The sequence below is a fragment of the Oncorhynchus gorbuscha genome, unplaced genomic scaffold (assembly GCF_021184085.1).
Source record: "Oncorhynchus gorbuscha isolate QuinsamMale2020 ecotype Even-year unplaced genomic scaffold, OgorEven_v1.0 Un_scaffold_3:::fragment_2:::debris, whole genome shotgun sequence".
Classification (NCBI taxonomy): domain Eukaryota; kingdom Metazoa; phylum Chordata; class Actinopteri; order Salmoniformes; family Salmonidae; genus Oncorhynchus; species Oncorhynchus gorbuscha.
In genome coordinates, this window is record NW_025745162.1 from 144,947 (window position 1) to 159,720 (window position 14,774).

Genomic DNA, 14,774 nt, shown 5'->3' on the forward strand with positions numbered 1-14,774 from the left:
CTTCACTGAGCTACAACTCATTATGAAATTCAGCTTCTAGGGACTTCGCTATGGGTAATGAGCGGGATCAGTGCTCGCTGTGTGTTGTACGAGTTACATTAAGCCACAAACCATACTCATGAATACTCATGAATACTCATTTAATTGTCTTTGTCACAGCTAATCTCATTTAAAGGTGCAACCTTTACCCTGCTTGTTCACTGCTTTCCCTATTGAAGGGATTTGTAACCACTTGCAAAGATAACCATGTCCACTCATCATTACTCCCACTAGGTGTGTAGCATGCTGCAAACTCACTTGTCCTTCAAATGACTTTGAACAGATTTTGTCTTCACCAGAAGGTAACAGTCACTATAATAGAAGATTATACTTCATATAGAAATATTCTAGCTCTCTCCCATCTTCCCTGCGCTGTCGCTCTTCTTGCACTTTAAATGCGCCCTGGTTGAGCTGTGTTGTGGAGGACTTGAGAAAAAGCTTTCACCGTCCTCTTCTGAAGAGCTCAGGCAGACGGCTGGAGCACAGCAATTACTAGCAGACAGACAAGTGTCATTTACCTACTCCACAGATCTTAGAGGCACTGACTGAACCAGGGATCAGTGCTTATCTCTCCTCTCTCACCTCTCGCTCTCCCCTTGTTCTCTCGCGCACTCTTTCTAATGATCTGAATAGAAGAGACTGGATGAACGAACAATCTGCAATCAGCTTCAAACCTTTCCACCTTTTGACACCTCTATTTTGGTGAAGTTGCTTTCACAAAGCCAGCTCTTACAAAGAGAAAGTGAGTGTGTTTGAGTCTGTGTACACAATAATTCATCCTTTGTATTGCAGTGGTGCTGGTATACAGCCATGAGCCAGTTCTACCACAAAGAATATAATAACAATTCAACTTGAAGTAATTGGGAAAAAAATGCTGTCCACAAATCAAATCAATCAGTATCCTACACTGAGGATAAACCCACACAAGACACTGGTACTTGTTTTATTGATGTGTTATTTCACTGACAGCTGTTGTCAGCCTGTTCTGCTGACCATTTGCATATAGCAGAAGATAACATCATAAGGGGAAAGTGGAGATAAGGATTAGTCAGAGAGGAAAAGGCAGCTAACGCAACAGCAACATACTGTATTGTAGTAGACTTGAGACACAGAGAGGTTTCAATATTAGTCGCTGACATCTGACACAAGCAGCAGTCTCATCTACAGGGAGTCTAGTTGGCTGAGGTAGGAGAGAGTATGGGGAGGGAGAGGAGGATCAATAGGCAGATGAGGAAAAGGAGGGGTGAGGGAATAAAAATGAATTAAAGAAGGGGGTTCTGACTCACCAGTAAAGTCTTCCTCTCCAGATCCCTGACATCCGTCCTCATCGTCACACTCTCCGCTGGCCTCGCCTCTCGTCCCACTGCCCGTCTCCACCCACGCCCCCCATTCTGTCGCCCAGCCCATCTGACCCTGCATCTCCTGTAACACACACACACAAACATAAGTCAGAGGTCAATTGGGGTATTCCGGTCTGAAAATAAGCCACATCAAATTCTGTACTGTTCCACTGTTCAAAACACAAAACATGTTTTAAATGGACAGACGAATGCTAGAGCACACAATACATACTGATCTGCTTACAAATCAAATGTTATTTGACACACGTGCCGAATACAACAGGTGTAGACCTTACAGTGACTGTTAATATGGACATAACCCATGTGCATATACATCAGTAATAAAACTGCCCCTCCCCCAAAAAATGATGTAAAATCAAAAACGGCAATTATAAAATGTCAGCAAACTGGTAGACAGAGCTATGAGTTCAGCTTAGATGTTCTTCCCATTCCAGCATTATTACATCTGACTGCAGGCAATGTTGATGAGCCAGTCTTCTGCAACAGAACATTGTGCTTGTCTGCATAAAGTGATCTTGCGAACAATGCATTTGACACAAATGAATAAAGTATGAAAAATACACTTGTCCTCTGAATGGCAAGATTCGCTTTTGCAGGCAGCACAGATCAACGTTACGAAAACAAAATGAGGGGTTTCGTGTTGAACAAAATGTGATGATATCCAACTAGAGCCTAGTATTCACTGTTCCAAATGTTGGTTCATCTGACAGGTGGGTAACATTTTACTTGACACCCAGTGTCATAACATGTCATGACACGGTCATAACCCTGTCAAAACCGATATATTTACACCTGTTGTGACATATTGCATTTTTTTATGGCTGGTTATGACACCTAGATAGTGTCAAAACCCACATTTATTCAAATGAGTTTTCCCTGTCAAGAACTCTCCTTTCATTTAAAAGTTTGTTTCTTAAATCCTTTACAGTCATTTTTATATCCTATTTTAAATAACTTTGAGAACACACACTTTATGACACTGCTAAGAAGCATTCTGACCATTCGGTGTCACTTTACTTGGACTAAGGAAATATACTTTGACACTGTCAAGAAGCATGATGACCATCATAATCATATCAGTCAGATAGGCCTATCACGTACCTATCACAGCAATGTTTTGGGTTAGGGTATGTCAAGTATCAGTTGTGCAGAGGTGAGGGCCGCGCAGGAGTCAGGCGCAGGACACAGAACTGAGTAAAATAACATAATATACTCTGAAAAATAATCAGCCAATAAATCCACACAGGGATAACAAACCCTAACACAGAAGACTAACACAAAACCAGGAACAATCACACACAAAACATAATAAGAACCAGAGGGTTAACTTCTCTAGGGTAGGGGGCAGCATTCGGAATTTTGGATGAAAAGTGCGCCCAAATTAAACTTCCTGCTACTCAGACCCAGAAGATAGAATATGCATATATTTGGTAGATTTGGATAGAAAACACTAAGGTTTCCAAAACTGTTAAAATAGTGTCTGTGAGTATAACAGAACTGAAGTAGTGATTTTCTTTTGTGTGTAGTTTTCTATTCAATACTATACAGTATCCATTGACTTAGGACTCAAATTGCAGTTTCTACGCCTTCCACTAGATGTCAACAGTCTTTAGAAATTGTTTCAATTTCTTGTAATTGCTTGTATTCTGAAAAATGAGGGAGTAAGAGCAGTCTGAATGAGTGGACCCTGCAGTGTCACAGAGTTTTTTCATGTGCGCGTCCAAGAGAGTGCCTTTCTTGTTTACCTTTAATATTGACAACGTTATTGTCAGGTTGAAATATTATCGATTATTTAGGCTAAAACAAGGATTTAATATAAACATCGTTTGACATGTTTCTATGAACTTTACGGATAAAATTAGGATTTTTTTGTCTGCCTGTTGTGACTGCATTTGAGCCTGTGGATTGCTGAAGAAAACGGAGGTTTTTGGATATAAAGAGAGACTTTATCGAACAAAACAAACATTTATTGAGTAAATGAATGTCTTCTGAGTGAAACCAAAGGTAAGTGATTAAGTGTGTCTCTATTTCTGACTTGTGTAACTCTTCTACTTGGCTGGTTACTGTTTGTAATGATTTGTCTGCTGGGCGATATTCTCAAATAATCGTAAGGTATGCTTTCGCCATAAAGCATTTTTGAAATCTGACACCGTGTTTGGATTCACAAGAAGTTCATCTTTAAACCTATGTAAAACACTTATGTTTTCGGAATTTTTATAATGAATATTTCTGTATTTTAATTTGGCGCTCTGCAATTTCACTGGATGTTGGCCAGGTGGGACGCTAGCGTCACCCGAACAAGGAGAGGGACCAACTTCGGCGGAAGTTGTGACAGTACACCCCACAAACCATGGACCCAGCTTCCGGCAGGGCAGGCGAAGGGCCAGGTTTCGGGTCGAGAGCCAGACCCGGTCTCCCGGTGCATACACCGGGGCCTCACTGCGTTGGCGGACGGCGCTCGCCTTCTGTCGCCTGATGGACAGTTGCAGGTGTACAAGGGCAGCGTCCCAGGTTTCCTCTGAGCGCCGAAACCATTCATCCACCGCAGGTGCCTCAATCTGGCTCTGATGCCACGGTGCCAGAACCGGCTGATAAACTACTACACACTGAAACGGAGACAGGTTAGTGGAGGAGTGGCGGAGGGTGTTTTGGGCCATCTCTGCCCAGGGGATAAAAGACGACCACTCCCCCGCCCGGTCCTGGCAATAAGACCGCAGAAACCTACCCACATCCTGGTTCTCTCTCTCCACCTGCCCATTACTTTCTGGGTGAAACCCTGAGGTCAGGCTGACCGAGACCACCAGACGTTCCATGAATGCCCTCAAGACCCTTGATGTAAACTGGGAACCCCGATCAGACACTATATCCTCAGGTACCCCGTAGTCCCAGAAGACGTGTGTAAACAGGGTCTCTGCAGTCTGTAGGGTCGTAGGGAGATCGGGCAAAGGAATGAGACGGCAGGTCTTAGAAAACCGATCCACATCAACCAGAATCGTGGTGTATCCTTGTGACGGAGGGAGAGCCGTCACGAAATCCACCGATAGGTGTGACCACGGCCATTGTGGAATTTTCCTCTGGGCAGGTGTCTAGGTGCCTTTCACTGGGCGCACACCGAGCAGGAGGAAACATACACCCTCACTTCCTTAGCTAAATTGGGCCACCAGCACTTCCCACTAAGACAGTGCACTGTCCAACCGATGCCAGGATGACCAGAGGAAGGTGATGTACGAGCCCAACAGATCGATTGATCACGAACATCAGACGGGACGTACTTACGTCCAACTGGACACTGGGTGGGAGTGAGCTCCGCACGTAACGCCCGCTCGATGTCCGCGTCAACCTCCCATACCACCGGTGCCACCAGGCAAGAAGCCGGAAGTATGGGAGTGGGATCCATGGGCCGCTCCTCTGTGTCATACATCCGAGACAGTGTGTCTGCCTTAGTGTTCTGGGAACCTGGTCTGTAGGATAGAGTGAACACAAATCGGGTGAAAAACATGGCCGACCTTGCCTGACAAGGATTCATTCTCCTCCCCGCCCGGATGTACTCCAGATTGCGGTCGTCAGTCCAAATGAGAAAAGGGTGTTTAGCCCCTCAAGCCAATGCCTCCACGCTTTCAGAACCCCGACAACAGCCAACAGCTCCCGGTCCCCCACATCATAGTTTCGCTCCGCCGGACTGAGCTTCTTTGAAAAGAACGCAGAGGGGCGGAGTTTTGGTGGCGTACCCGAGTGCTGAGACAGCACAGCTCCTATCCCAGCCTCGGACGCGTCCATCTCTACTATGAACGCTAAGGAGGGATCAGGTTGAGCCAACACGGGAGCAGAGGTAAACAGAGCCTTCAGGTGACCAAAAGCTCTGTCCGCCCAGCTGACCACTGCAGTCGCAACGTTCCCCCTTCAGCAGTGAGGTAATGGGAGCCGCTACCTGACCAAAGCCCTGGATAAACCTCCGGTAGTAGTTGGCAAACCCTAAGAACCACTGCACCTCCTTTACTGTGGTTGGAGTCGGCCAATTACGCATGGCTGAAATGCGGTCATTCTCCATCTCCACCCCTGACTTGGACAGGTGGTACCCTAGGAAGGAGACTGACTGTTGGAAGAACAGACATTTCTCAGCCTTAACGTACAGATCAGACTCCAACAGTCGACCAAGCACCTTGCACACCAGAGACACATGCTCGGCGCGTGTAGTGGAGTATATTAGAATGTTATCTATATACACCACTACACCCTGCCCGTGCAGGTCCCTGAAAATCTCATCAACAAAAGGTGCCCAGAGGTGGTACTAAATTCCGTCTTCCATCCATCCCCCTCCCAGATACGCACCAGGTTATAAGCACTCCTGAGATCCAATTTGGTTAAGAAGCGCACCCCGTGCAATGACTCGGTCACACTGGCTATGAGAGGAAGAGGGTAACTATAATTCACTGTGATCTGATTTAAACCTCTATAGTCAATGCACGGGCAATGCACGGTGACATATGTTCCCATAGCCGCCGTCTCCTCCTGTGACAGAGGATACATGTGACTCCTGGGAAGTGCTGCGTCTACCAGGAGATTTATCGCACAATCCCCCCGTCGATAGGGTGGTAGTTGAGTTGCCTTCTTTTCAGAAGGCGAGAGCCAAATCAGCATATTCAGGGGGGATGTGCATGGTGGAGACCTGGTTTGGACTCTCCACCGTAGTTGCACCTATGGAAACACCTATACACCTCCCTGAACACTGACGTGACCATCCCTTGAGAGCCCTCTGTTGCCACAAAATAGTGGCGCATGATGGGCCAACCAGGGAAACCCCAACATCACAGGAAATTCAGGAGAATCGATCAGGAAGAGACTAATTCTCTCCTCATGACCCTCCTGCGTTATCATACATAGTGGAGCTGTGACCTACTTAATCAGACCCGACCCTAAAGGACGACTATCTAAGGAATGTACAGGGAAGGGCACATCAACAGGAACCATCTACAAGCAAACGAACGGTCAATAAAGTTCCCAGCTGCGCCTGAATCTACTAGCGCCTTATGCTGAGAATGCGGGGAAATTCTATAGATATATACATGTGCGCAACAGGAAGCTCTGGGTGAGTTGGATGCATACTCACCTGGGATGATCCACCAGTGCCCTGCCGGCTGCCTCGACTTCCTGGTGAACCTCTCTAGCACCGACCAGCAGTGTGTCCTCTGCGGCCACAGGTAGTGCAGGAAACAACCCCCCCTCCGGTCACCCACCCTCCGGTGGCCAACAGGTTAGCCAGCCGGATGGATAAATCCACCAGGTGGTCGAGGGTAAGGGCGGTGTCCCTGCAGGCCAGCTCCCAACGAAAGTCCTCACGTAGACTACATTGGTAATGGTCGATCAGGGCCCTCTCATTCCATCCCGCGCTGGCAGCCAGGGTCCTGATGTCCAGTGTGAATTCCTATGCGCTCCTCATCCCCTGTCTGAGATGGAACAAGCGTTCCCCCTGCCGCTCTCCCCTCAGGTGGATGATCGAAGACCGCCCAGAAACGGCGGGTGAAATCCTCATAGCGGACCGACGCTGCGTCTATACTTCTCCATTCAGCGTTGGCCCACTCAAGCTCCTTCCCAAACAGACAGGAGATGAGGGCGGACACGCTCTCGTATACCGAGGGAGCCGGGTGGACGGTCCCCAGGTAGAGCTCCAACTGGAGCAGGAACCCCTGGCACCCAGAAGCCGTCCCATCATATGCGCTCGGGAGCGAGAGCCAAATTGTCAGGACCCGGTTACGAACCCGGGTCTCCAGAGTGAGAAACAGTCACTTAACCAACTGAGCCACGAATAGTCGGCAGAACCCAGAAGATGAGGCAGACACAGCAGTACTTGAGACGGTGTATTTAATGAAGTAAAAAGTGAAGTTCTTCAGGAAAACATGTAACTCCACAACCTCAAAAGGAATTCCACGAGAACAAAGGTAATCCTCCAAGACAAAAAAGGTAAATCCACAAGGTGGAAGGTAAAGCACAAAAAGCCTCAAAATATACTCAAAAACAAACAAACAAGAACAAAAAACAGAATTCCACAAGAGAGTCCACCGGGATCAACAAGAGTTCACAGAGTACTAGGGCTGGGTGCTAACATACAAACACAGAGCTGAGGAAAACAAAGGGTTTAAATACAATCAGGGGAAACGAGGCACAGGTGCAAATAATAATGGGGATCAAGGGAAAACAAAAGGTCAAAAGGCACAATGGGGGCATCTAGTGACCAAATACCGGAACAACCCTGGCCAAATCCTGACACAAATCCCACTCGGTCCAGGTGACAGAGGGGTGGACAGTGGTGTAGGTTGTGGTGTTGGTGGTGGTGTTGGTTGGAGTGAAGTTGATGGGGTTGTGGGAAAACCCCCTCTTTCCCGTCGCTCCATGGTGAGAAGCACGCGATCCATGGCTGTGCTAAGATGTTGGAGCATCGCGTCCATCGTGCTGCTGGACGTGTTCCTCCACTTGTACCGGAGGACTGGGTGCACCTGCTGACTCCATTAACCTCTAGTGACTCCCCATCCCGCATGAGGGAGCGTAATCATCGACTGACACTAATTAGCATAACGCAACGGACATAAATATTCCTAGAAAATATTCCTATTCATGAAAATCACAAGTGAATTGAGACACAGCTTAGCCTTTTGTTAATCACCCTGTCATCTCAGATTTTCAAAATATGCTTTACAGCCAAAGCTAGACAAGCATTTGTGTAAGTTTATCGATAGCCTAGCATAGCATTTTGTCCAGCTAGCAGCAGGTAACTTGGTCACGGAAATTAGAAAAGCAATCAAATTAAATAGTTTACCTTTGATAGACTTCAGATGTTTTCACTCACGAGACTCCCAGTTAGATGTTCCTTTTTTCCAAAAATATTATTTTTGTAGGTGAAATAGCTCCGTTTGTTCTTCACGTTTGGCTGAGAAATCGCCCGGATATTGCAGTCACGAAAACCCCGAAAAATATTCCAAATTAGCTCCATAATATCGACAGAAACATGGCAAACGTTGTTTATAATCAATCCTCAATGTGTTTTTCAAATATCTATTCGATAATATATCCACCAGGACAATTGGTTTTTCTGTAGGACCGATTGGAATAATGGCTACCTCTGTATTTTACGCGAGAATCACTCTGGGAGCCATCAGGTGACCAGTTGCGCAATGTAGCCGCTTACGGGTATTCTTCAACATAAATGCGTAAAACTACGTCACAATGCTGTAGACACCTTGGGGAATACGGAGAAAAAGTAATCTGGTTGATAGCCCATTCACTGCTCAATAGGGACGCATTGGAACGCAGCGCTTTCAAAACATGAGGCACTTCTGTATTGGATCTTTCTCAGGCTTTCGCCTGCAATATCAGGTCTGTTATACTCACAGACAATATTTTTACAGTTTTGGAAACGTTAGAGTGTTTTCTATCCTAAGATGTCAATTATATGCATATTCTAGCATCTTGTCCTGACAAAATATCCCGTTTACTACGGGAACGTTATTTTTCCAAAAATGAAAATACTGCCCCCTAGTCACAAAGGTTAAAAAGGTGCGTGATTCTGTTTTTGTGCGTGATTCAGTTGTGCAGAGGATGGAGTCAGGTGCAGGACACAGAACTGAGTAAAATAACGTACTTTACTCTGAAAAATAATCAGCCAAAAAATCCACGCAGGGATAACAAACCCTAGCACAAAAGACTAACACAAAACCAGGAACAATCACGCACAAAACATAATGAGAACCAGAGGGTTAAATAGGGTAATAATAATAATAACGTAATGGAACCAGGTGTGTACAATCAAGACATAACAGATGGAAAAAGAAGCGTGGATCGGTGGCAGCTAGAAAGCCGGTGACGACGACCACCGCCAAACACCGCCCAAACAAGAAGAGGCACCAACTTCGGCGAAAGTCGTGACAGGGTGAAAACACAATGATTATTGGATCTTCCATACCAACATGCAAGAATGTATTGGTTGAAGAAGCATCAATGGTACTATACTGAACAAAAATATAAAATGCAACATGTAAAGTTTTGGTCCCATGTTTCATCTCATAAATGTTCCAAATGCACAAAAAGCTTATTTCTCTCAAATTTTGGGCACAAACTTGTTTACATCCCTGTTAGTGAGCCTTTCTCCTTTGCCAAGATAATCCATCCGCCTGACAGGTGTGGCATAGCAAGAAACAGCATGATCATTACACAGGTTCTGTCTTTGGGTGAAAACTCATTCTAAATTGTTGAGCCTGGCTCCCCAGTGGGTGCATCCCTATCAAGTCATGTGAAATCCATAGATTAGGACTTTATTTATTTTAAATGACTGATTTCCTTTTATGAACTGTAACTCAGTAAAATCTTTGAAAATGTTGCATGTTGCATTTATATTTTTGTTCACTATATATCCTATAGTAAAAAGGGCTCTATTGATGTGGCTGCCCTTGGGGCTGTTACTACAGCAGAAGAGCAGATGATATTGCTGCCCTTGGGGCTGTTACTATAGCAGAAGAGCAGATGATTTTGCTGCCCTTGGGGCTGTTACTATAGCAGAAGAGCAGATGATTTTGCTGCCCTTGGGGCTGTTACTATAGCAGAAGAGCAGATGATTTTGCTGCCCTTGGGGCTGTTATTACAGCAGAAGAGCAGATGATTTTGCTGCCCTTGGGGCTGTTACTATAGCAGAAGAGCAGATGATATTGCTGCCTGGCCTTTTGGGCTGTTACTATAGCAGAAGAGAATATGATATTGCTGCCTGCCCTTTTGGGCTTTTACTATAGCAGAAGAGCAGATGATTTTGCTGCCCTTGGGGCTGTTACTATAGCAGAAGAGCAGATGATTTTGCTGCCCTTGGGGCTGTTACTATAGCAGAAGAGCAGATTATTTTTCTGCCCTTGGGGCTGTTACTACAGCAGAAGAGCAGATGATTTTGCTGCCTGCCCTTTTGGGCTGTTACTATAGCAGAAGAGCAGATGATTTTGCTGCCCTTGGGGCTGTTACTATAGCAGAAGAGCAGATTATTTTGCTGCCCTTGGGGCTGTTACTATAGCAGAAGAGCAGATGATTTTGCTGCCCTTGGGGCTGTTACTATAGCAGAAGAGCAGATGATTTTGCTGCCCTTGGGGCTGTTACTATAGCAGAAGAGCAGATGATATTGCTGCCCTTGGGGCTGTTACTATAGCAGAAGAGCAGATGATATTTCTGCCCTTGGGGCTGTTACTATAGCAGAAGAGCAGATGATTTTGCTGCCCTTGGGGCTGTTACTATAGCAGAAGAGCAGATGATTTTGCTGCCCTTGGGGCTGTTACTATAGCAGAAGAGCAGATGATATTTCTGCCCTTGGGGCTGTTACTATAGCAGAAGAGCAGATGATATTGCTGCCCTTGGGGCTGTTACTATAGCAGAAGAGCAGATGATATTTCTGCCCTTGGGGCTGTTACTATAGCAGAAGAGCAGATGATATTGCTGCCCTTGGGGCTGTTTAGCAGAAGAGCAGATGATATTTCTGCCCTTGGGGCTGTTACTACAGCAGAAGAGCAGATGATATTTCTGCCCTTGGGGCTGTTACTATAGCAGAAGAGCAGATGATATTTCTGCCCTTGGGGCTGTTACTATAGCAGAAGAGCAGATGATATTTCTGCCCTTGGGGCTGTTACTATAGCAGAAGAGCAGATGATTTTGCTGCCCTTGGGGCTGTTACTATAGCAGAAGAGCAGATGATATTGCTGCCCTTGGGGCTGTTACTATAGCAGAAGAGCAGATGATATTGCTGCCCTTGGGGCTGTTACTATAGCAGAAGAGCAGATGATTTTGCTGCCCTTGGGGCTGTTACTATAGCAGAAGAGCAGATGATTTTGCTGCCCTTGGGGCTGTTACTATAGCAGAAGAGCAGATGATTTTGCTGCCCTTGGGGCTGTTACTATAGCAGAAGAGCAGATGATTTTGCTGCCCTTGGGGCTGTTACTATAGCAGAAGAGCAGATGATATTTCTGCCCTTGGGGCTGTTACTATAGCAGAAGAGCAGATGATATTGATGATATTTCTGCCCTGGGGCTGTTACTATAGCAGAAGAGCAGATGATATTGCTGCCTGCCCTTTTGGGCTGTTACTATAGCAGAAGAGCAGATGATATTTCTGCCCTTGGGGCTGTTACTATAGCAGAAGAGCAGATGATATTTCTGCCCTTGGGGCTGTTACTATAGCAGAAGAGCAGATGATATTTCTGCCCTTGGGCTGCTAGCAGAAGAGCAGATGATATTTCTGCCCTTGGGGCTAGCAGAAGAGCAGATGATATTTTGCCCTCTGTTACTGCAGAAGAGCCTGCCCTTGGGGCTGTTACTATAGCAGAAGAGCAGATGATATTGCTGCCTGCCCTTTTGGGCTGTTACTATAGCAGAAGAGCAGATGATATTGCTGCCTGCCCTTTTGGGCTGTTACTATAGCAGAAGAGCAGATGATATTGCTGCCTGCCCTTTTGGGCTGTTACTATAGCAGAAGAGCAGATGATTTTGTTGCCCTTTGGGGAGACGACACAACACTTTTTTGCACTGGCCAAATGTCACCAACAGACTAGGGACTCCAATCTGATATGCTTTAAAACTAAAAACTAATGCTGTTGGTTCAATAGAAATAATAGTTTGGAATCACATACTGTACAGTAGGCTGATTTCATAAGAGTGCTTTGCATTTCCCATTTCCCATGGTCTACAGTCCACTAACTCAGGGTTTCCCCCTCGGTCCTGGGGCCCCTCCTGGGTGCACTTTTCTTTCTTTATAGCACTACACAGCTGATTCAAATAATCAAAGCTTGATGATGCGGTGTAGTTATTTGGTAAAAATGGTGCACCCAGGGGTGGCCCCAGGACAGGGTTTGGGAAACCCTGTACTAACTCAAGGTCCAATCTTACTGATTGATGATTACATCACACCTGTAAGTGATTAGGGACCAATTCATGTATCTCAAAGTATTCAAGTAGATGTAATTATTTGTCCTTCATTGTGTGGATAAGAGCGTCTGCTAAATGACTTAGATGTAAATGTAAATGTGTACCAAATTAAACCCTGGTCCTCCCTGCCCCCCCAGTTCCACTACATTGAGACCCTGTGAGGTGTTATAAGCACATTAACCTTGCGTAACATAATTACATTTCCACAAATGAAAAGTCAAATTTAATAGCCTTATTCATGAGTTCATGGAGAAAAGCAATTGGCTGCAGTTAACCTCTTGAACCTCTGGGGGTATTTCATTTTTGGATGAAAAACGTTCCCGTTTTAAACAAGATATTTTGTCACGAAAAGATGCTCAACTATGCATATAATTGACAGCTTTGGAAAGAAAACACTCTGACGTTTCCAAAACTGCAAAGATATTGTCTGTGAGTGCCACATAACTAATGCTACAGGCGAAACCAAGATGAAATTTCATACAGGAAGTGAGCCAGATTTTGAATGCGCTGTGTTCCAATGTCTCCTTATATGGCTGTGAATGTGCAAGGAATGAGCCTACACTTTCTGTCGTTTCCCCAGGGTGTCTGCAGCATTGTGACGTATTTGTAGGCAAATTGACCATAAGAGACTACATTTACCAGGTGTCCGCTCGGTGTCCTCCGTCGAAACTATTGCATAATCTCCAGGTGCGTGCATTTTTCCATTTTGTTCAGAGGAGAAACCAAACTGCCACGAGTGATTTATCATCGAATAGATATGTGAAAAACACATTGAGGATTGATTCTAAACAACGTTTGCCATGTTTCTGTCGATATTATGGAGTTAATTTGGAAAATAGTTTGCCGTTGTAATGACTGAATTTTCGGGGTTTTTTCTTAGCCAAATGTGATGAACAAAACAGAGCGATTTCTCCTACACAAATAATATTTTTGGAAAAACTGAACATTTGCTATCTAACTGAGAGTCTCCGCATTGAAAACATCCAAAGTTCTTCAAAGGTAAATGATTTTATTTGAATGCTTTTCTTGTTTTTGTGAAAATGTTGCCTGCTGAATACTAGGCTTAATGCTATGTTAGCTATCAATACTCTTACACAAATGCTTGTGTAGCTATGGTTGAAAAGCATTTTTTGAAAATCTGAGATGACAGTGTTGTTAACAAAAGGCTAAGCTTGTGAGCCAATATATTTATTTAATTTCATTTGCGATTTTCATGAATAGTTAACGTTGCGTTATGGTAATGAGCTTGAGGCTATAATTACGCTCCCGGATACAGGATTGCTCGTCGCAACAGGTTAACATTGTATGGAGAGTTAACGTTGTATGGAGAGTTAACGTTGTAGTTAACGTTGTATGGAGAGTTAACGTTGTAGTTAACGTTGTATGGAGAGAGCTAGTTTGCGGATCATAAGGGCAAGAAGTGAAGAGTTGAAAAAATAAAATAAATAATAAATTAAAATGTCCCCGGCTGTGATGTTGGCCTAATCAACTCCTATTATCAATGGCATTAAACCAATTAAATGTTGAGAGGAACCATGGCAACGTAGCTGCGACTAATTGGCCTCTACCTATGTAGCTACATGCATTTTTTCCACTGACTGACATGTTCCAGGTGATTGTCTTTTTTGAACAGTACATTTAATTACAATGCTCTGTTAGAAATCACACAGAAAATCTCAAATGTGAGCATATTGTACTTTCTTATAGAGTCCTTGAAAGGGTCTGGGAAACACAAAAGACTTGGATTAAAAAAGCAACATGGAAAAAAAAAACACTGGATCTCTTCAGGCAGTCTAAACATCTATTCAACGAGCCACACAGTAACCCAGAGACAATGAAAAATATATACCAGCATGGCAACCGCTCAGATACCCCTTTTCAAATAGTAGCCCACATCAGATACTTGATTTGTTCTATACTATTGTCCCACCACCTCCCACTGACTGACAAAGTCTTGTGTCATTGCAATAGTCCTTAAAATTCCTTATCCAATCACACCTAGCTTTACCTATTTATTCTTCACTTTTTATTACATGTATATTTCTCTTTGTCCCTTCATTTGTGCTCTCTTCTCCAAGTCTACCTCTCTCCAGATCCTCCTCTTCTGGTTGTATTCTAATGTTTAATTTTTTTGTTTATTATTTTACCCCGTTTTCTCCCCAATTGGTAATTACAGTCTTGTCCCATCGCTGCAACTCCCGTACGGACGAGAGGTGAAGGTCGAGAGCCGTGCGTCCTCCGAAACACGACCCAACCAAGCCGCACTGCTTCTTGACACAATGCCCGCTTAACCCGGTAGCCAGCCACACCAATGTGTCGGAGGAAACACCATACACCTGGCGACCGTGTCAGCGTGCATGTGCCCAGCCCACCACGGGAGTCACTAGAGCGCGATGGGACAAGGACATCCCTGTCGGCCAAACCCTCCCCTAAC

The 14,774-nt window shown here is 44.9% G+C and overlaps 1 protein-coding gene across 1 annotated transcript in view; it reads right to left on the bottom strand.

Annotated features, from left to right (window-relative positions):
* Positions 1 to 14,774, bottom strand: part of gpc5b (glypican 5b) — a gene marked incomplete at its 5' end in the record, with an annotated part of 71,667 nt that overhangs the window by 20,413 nt on the left and 36,480 nt on the right. Inside the window, 1 exon segment of the mRNA XM_046332918.1 lies at positions 1,326 to 1,461. Coding sequence (XP_046188874.1) covers positions 1,326 to 1,461 — 136 coding nt within the window.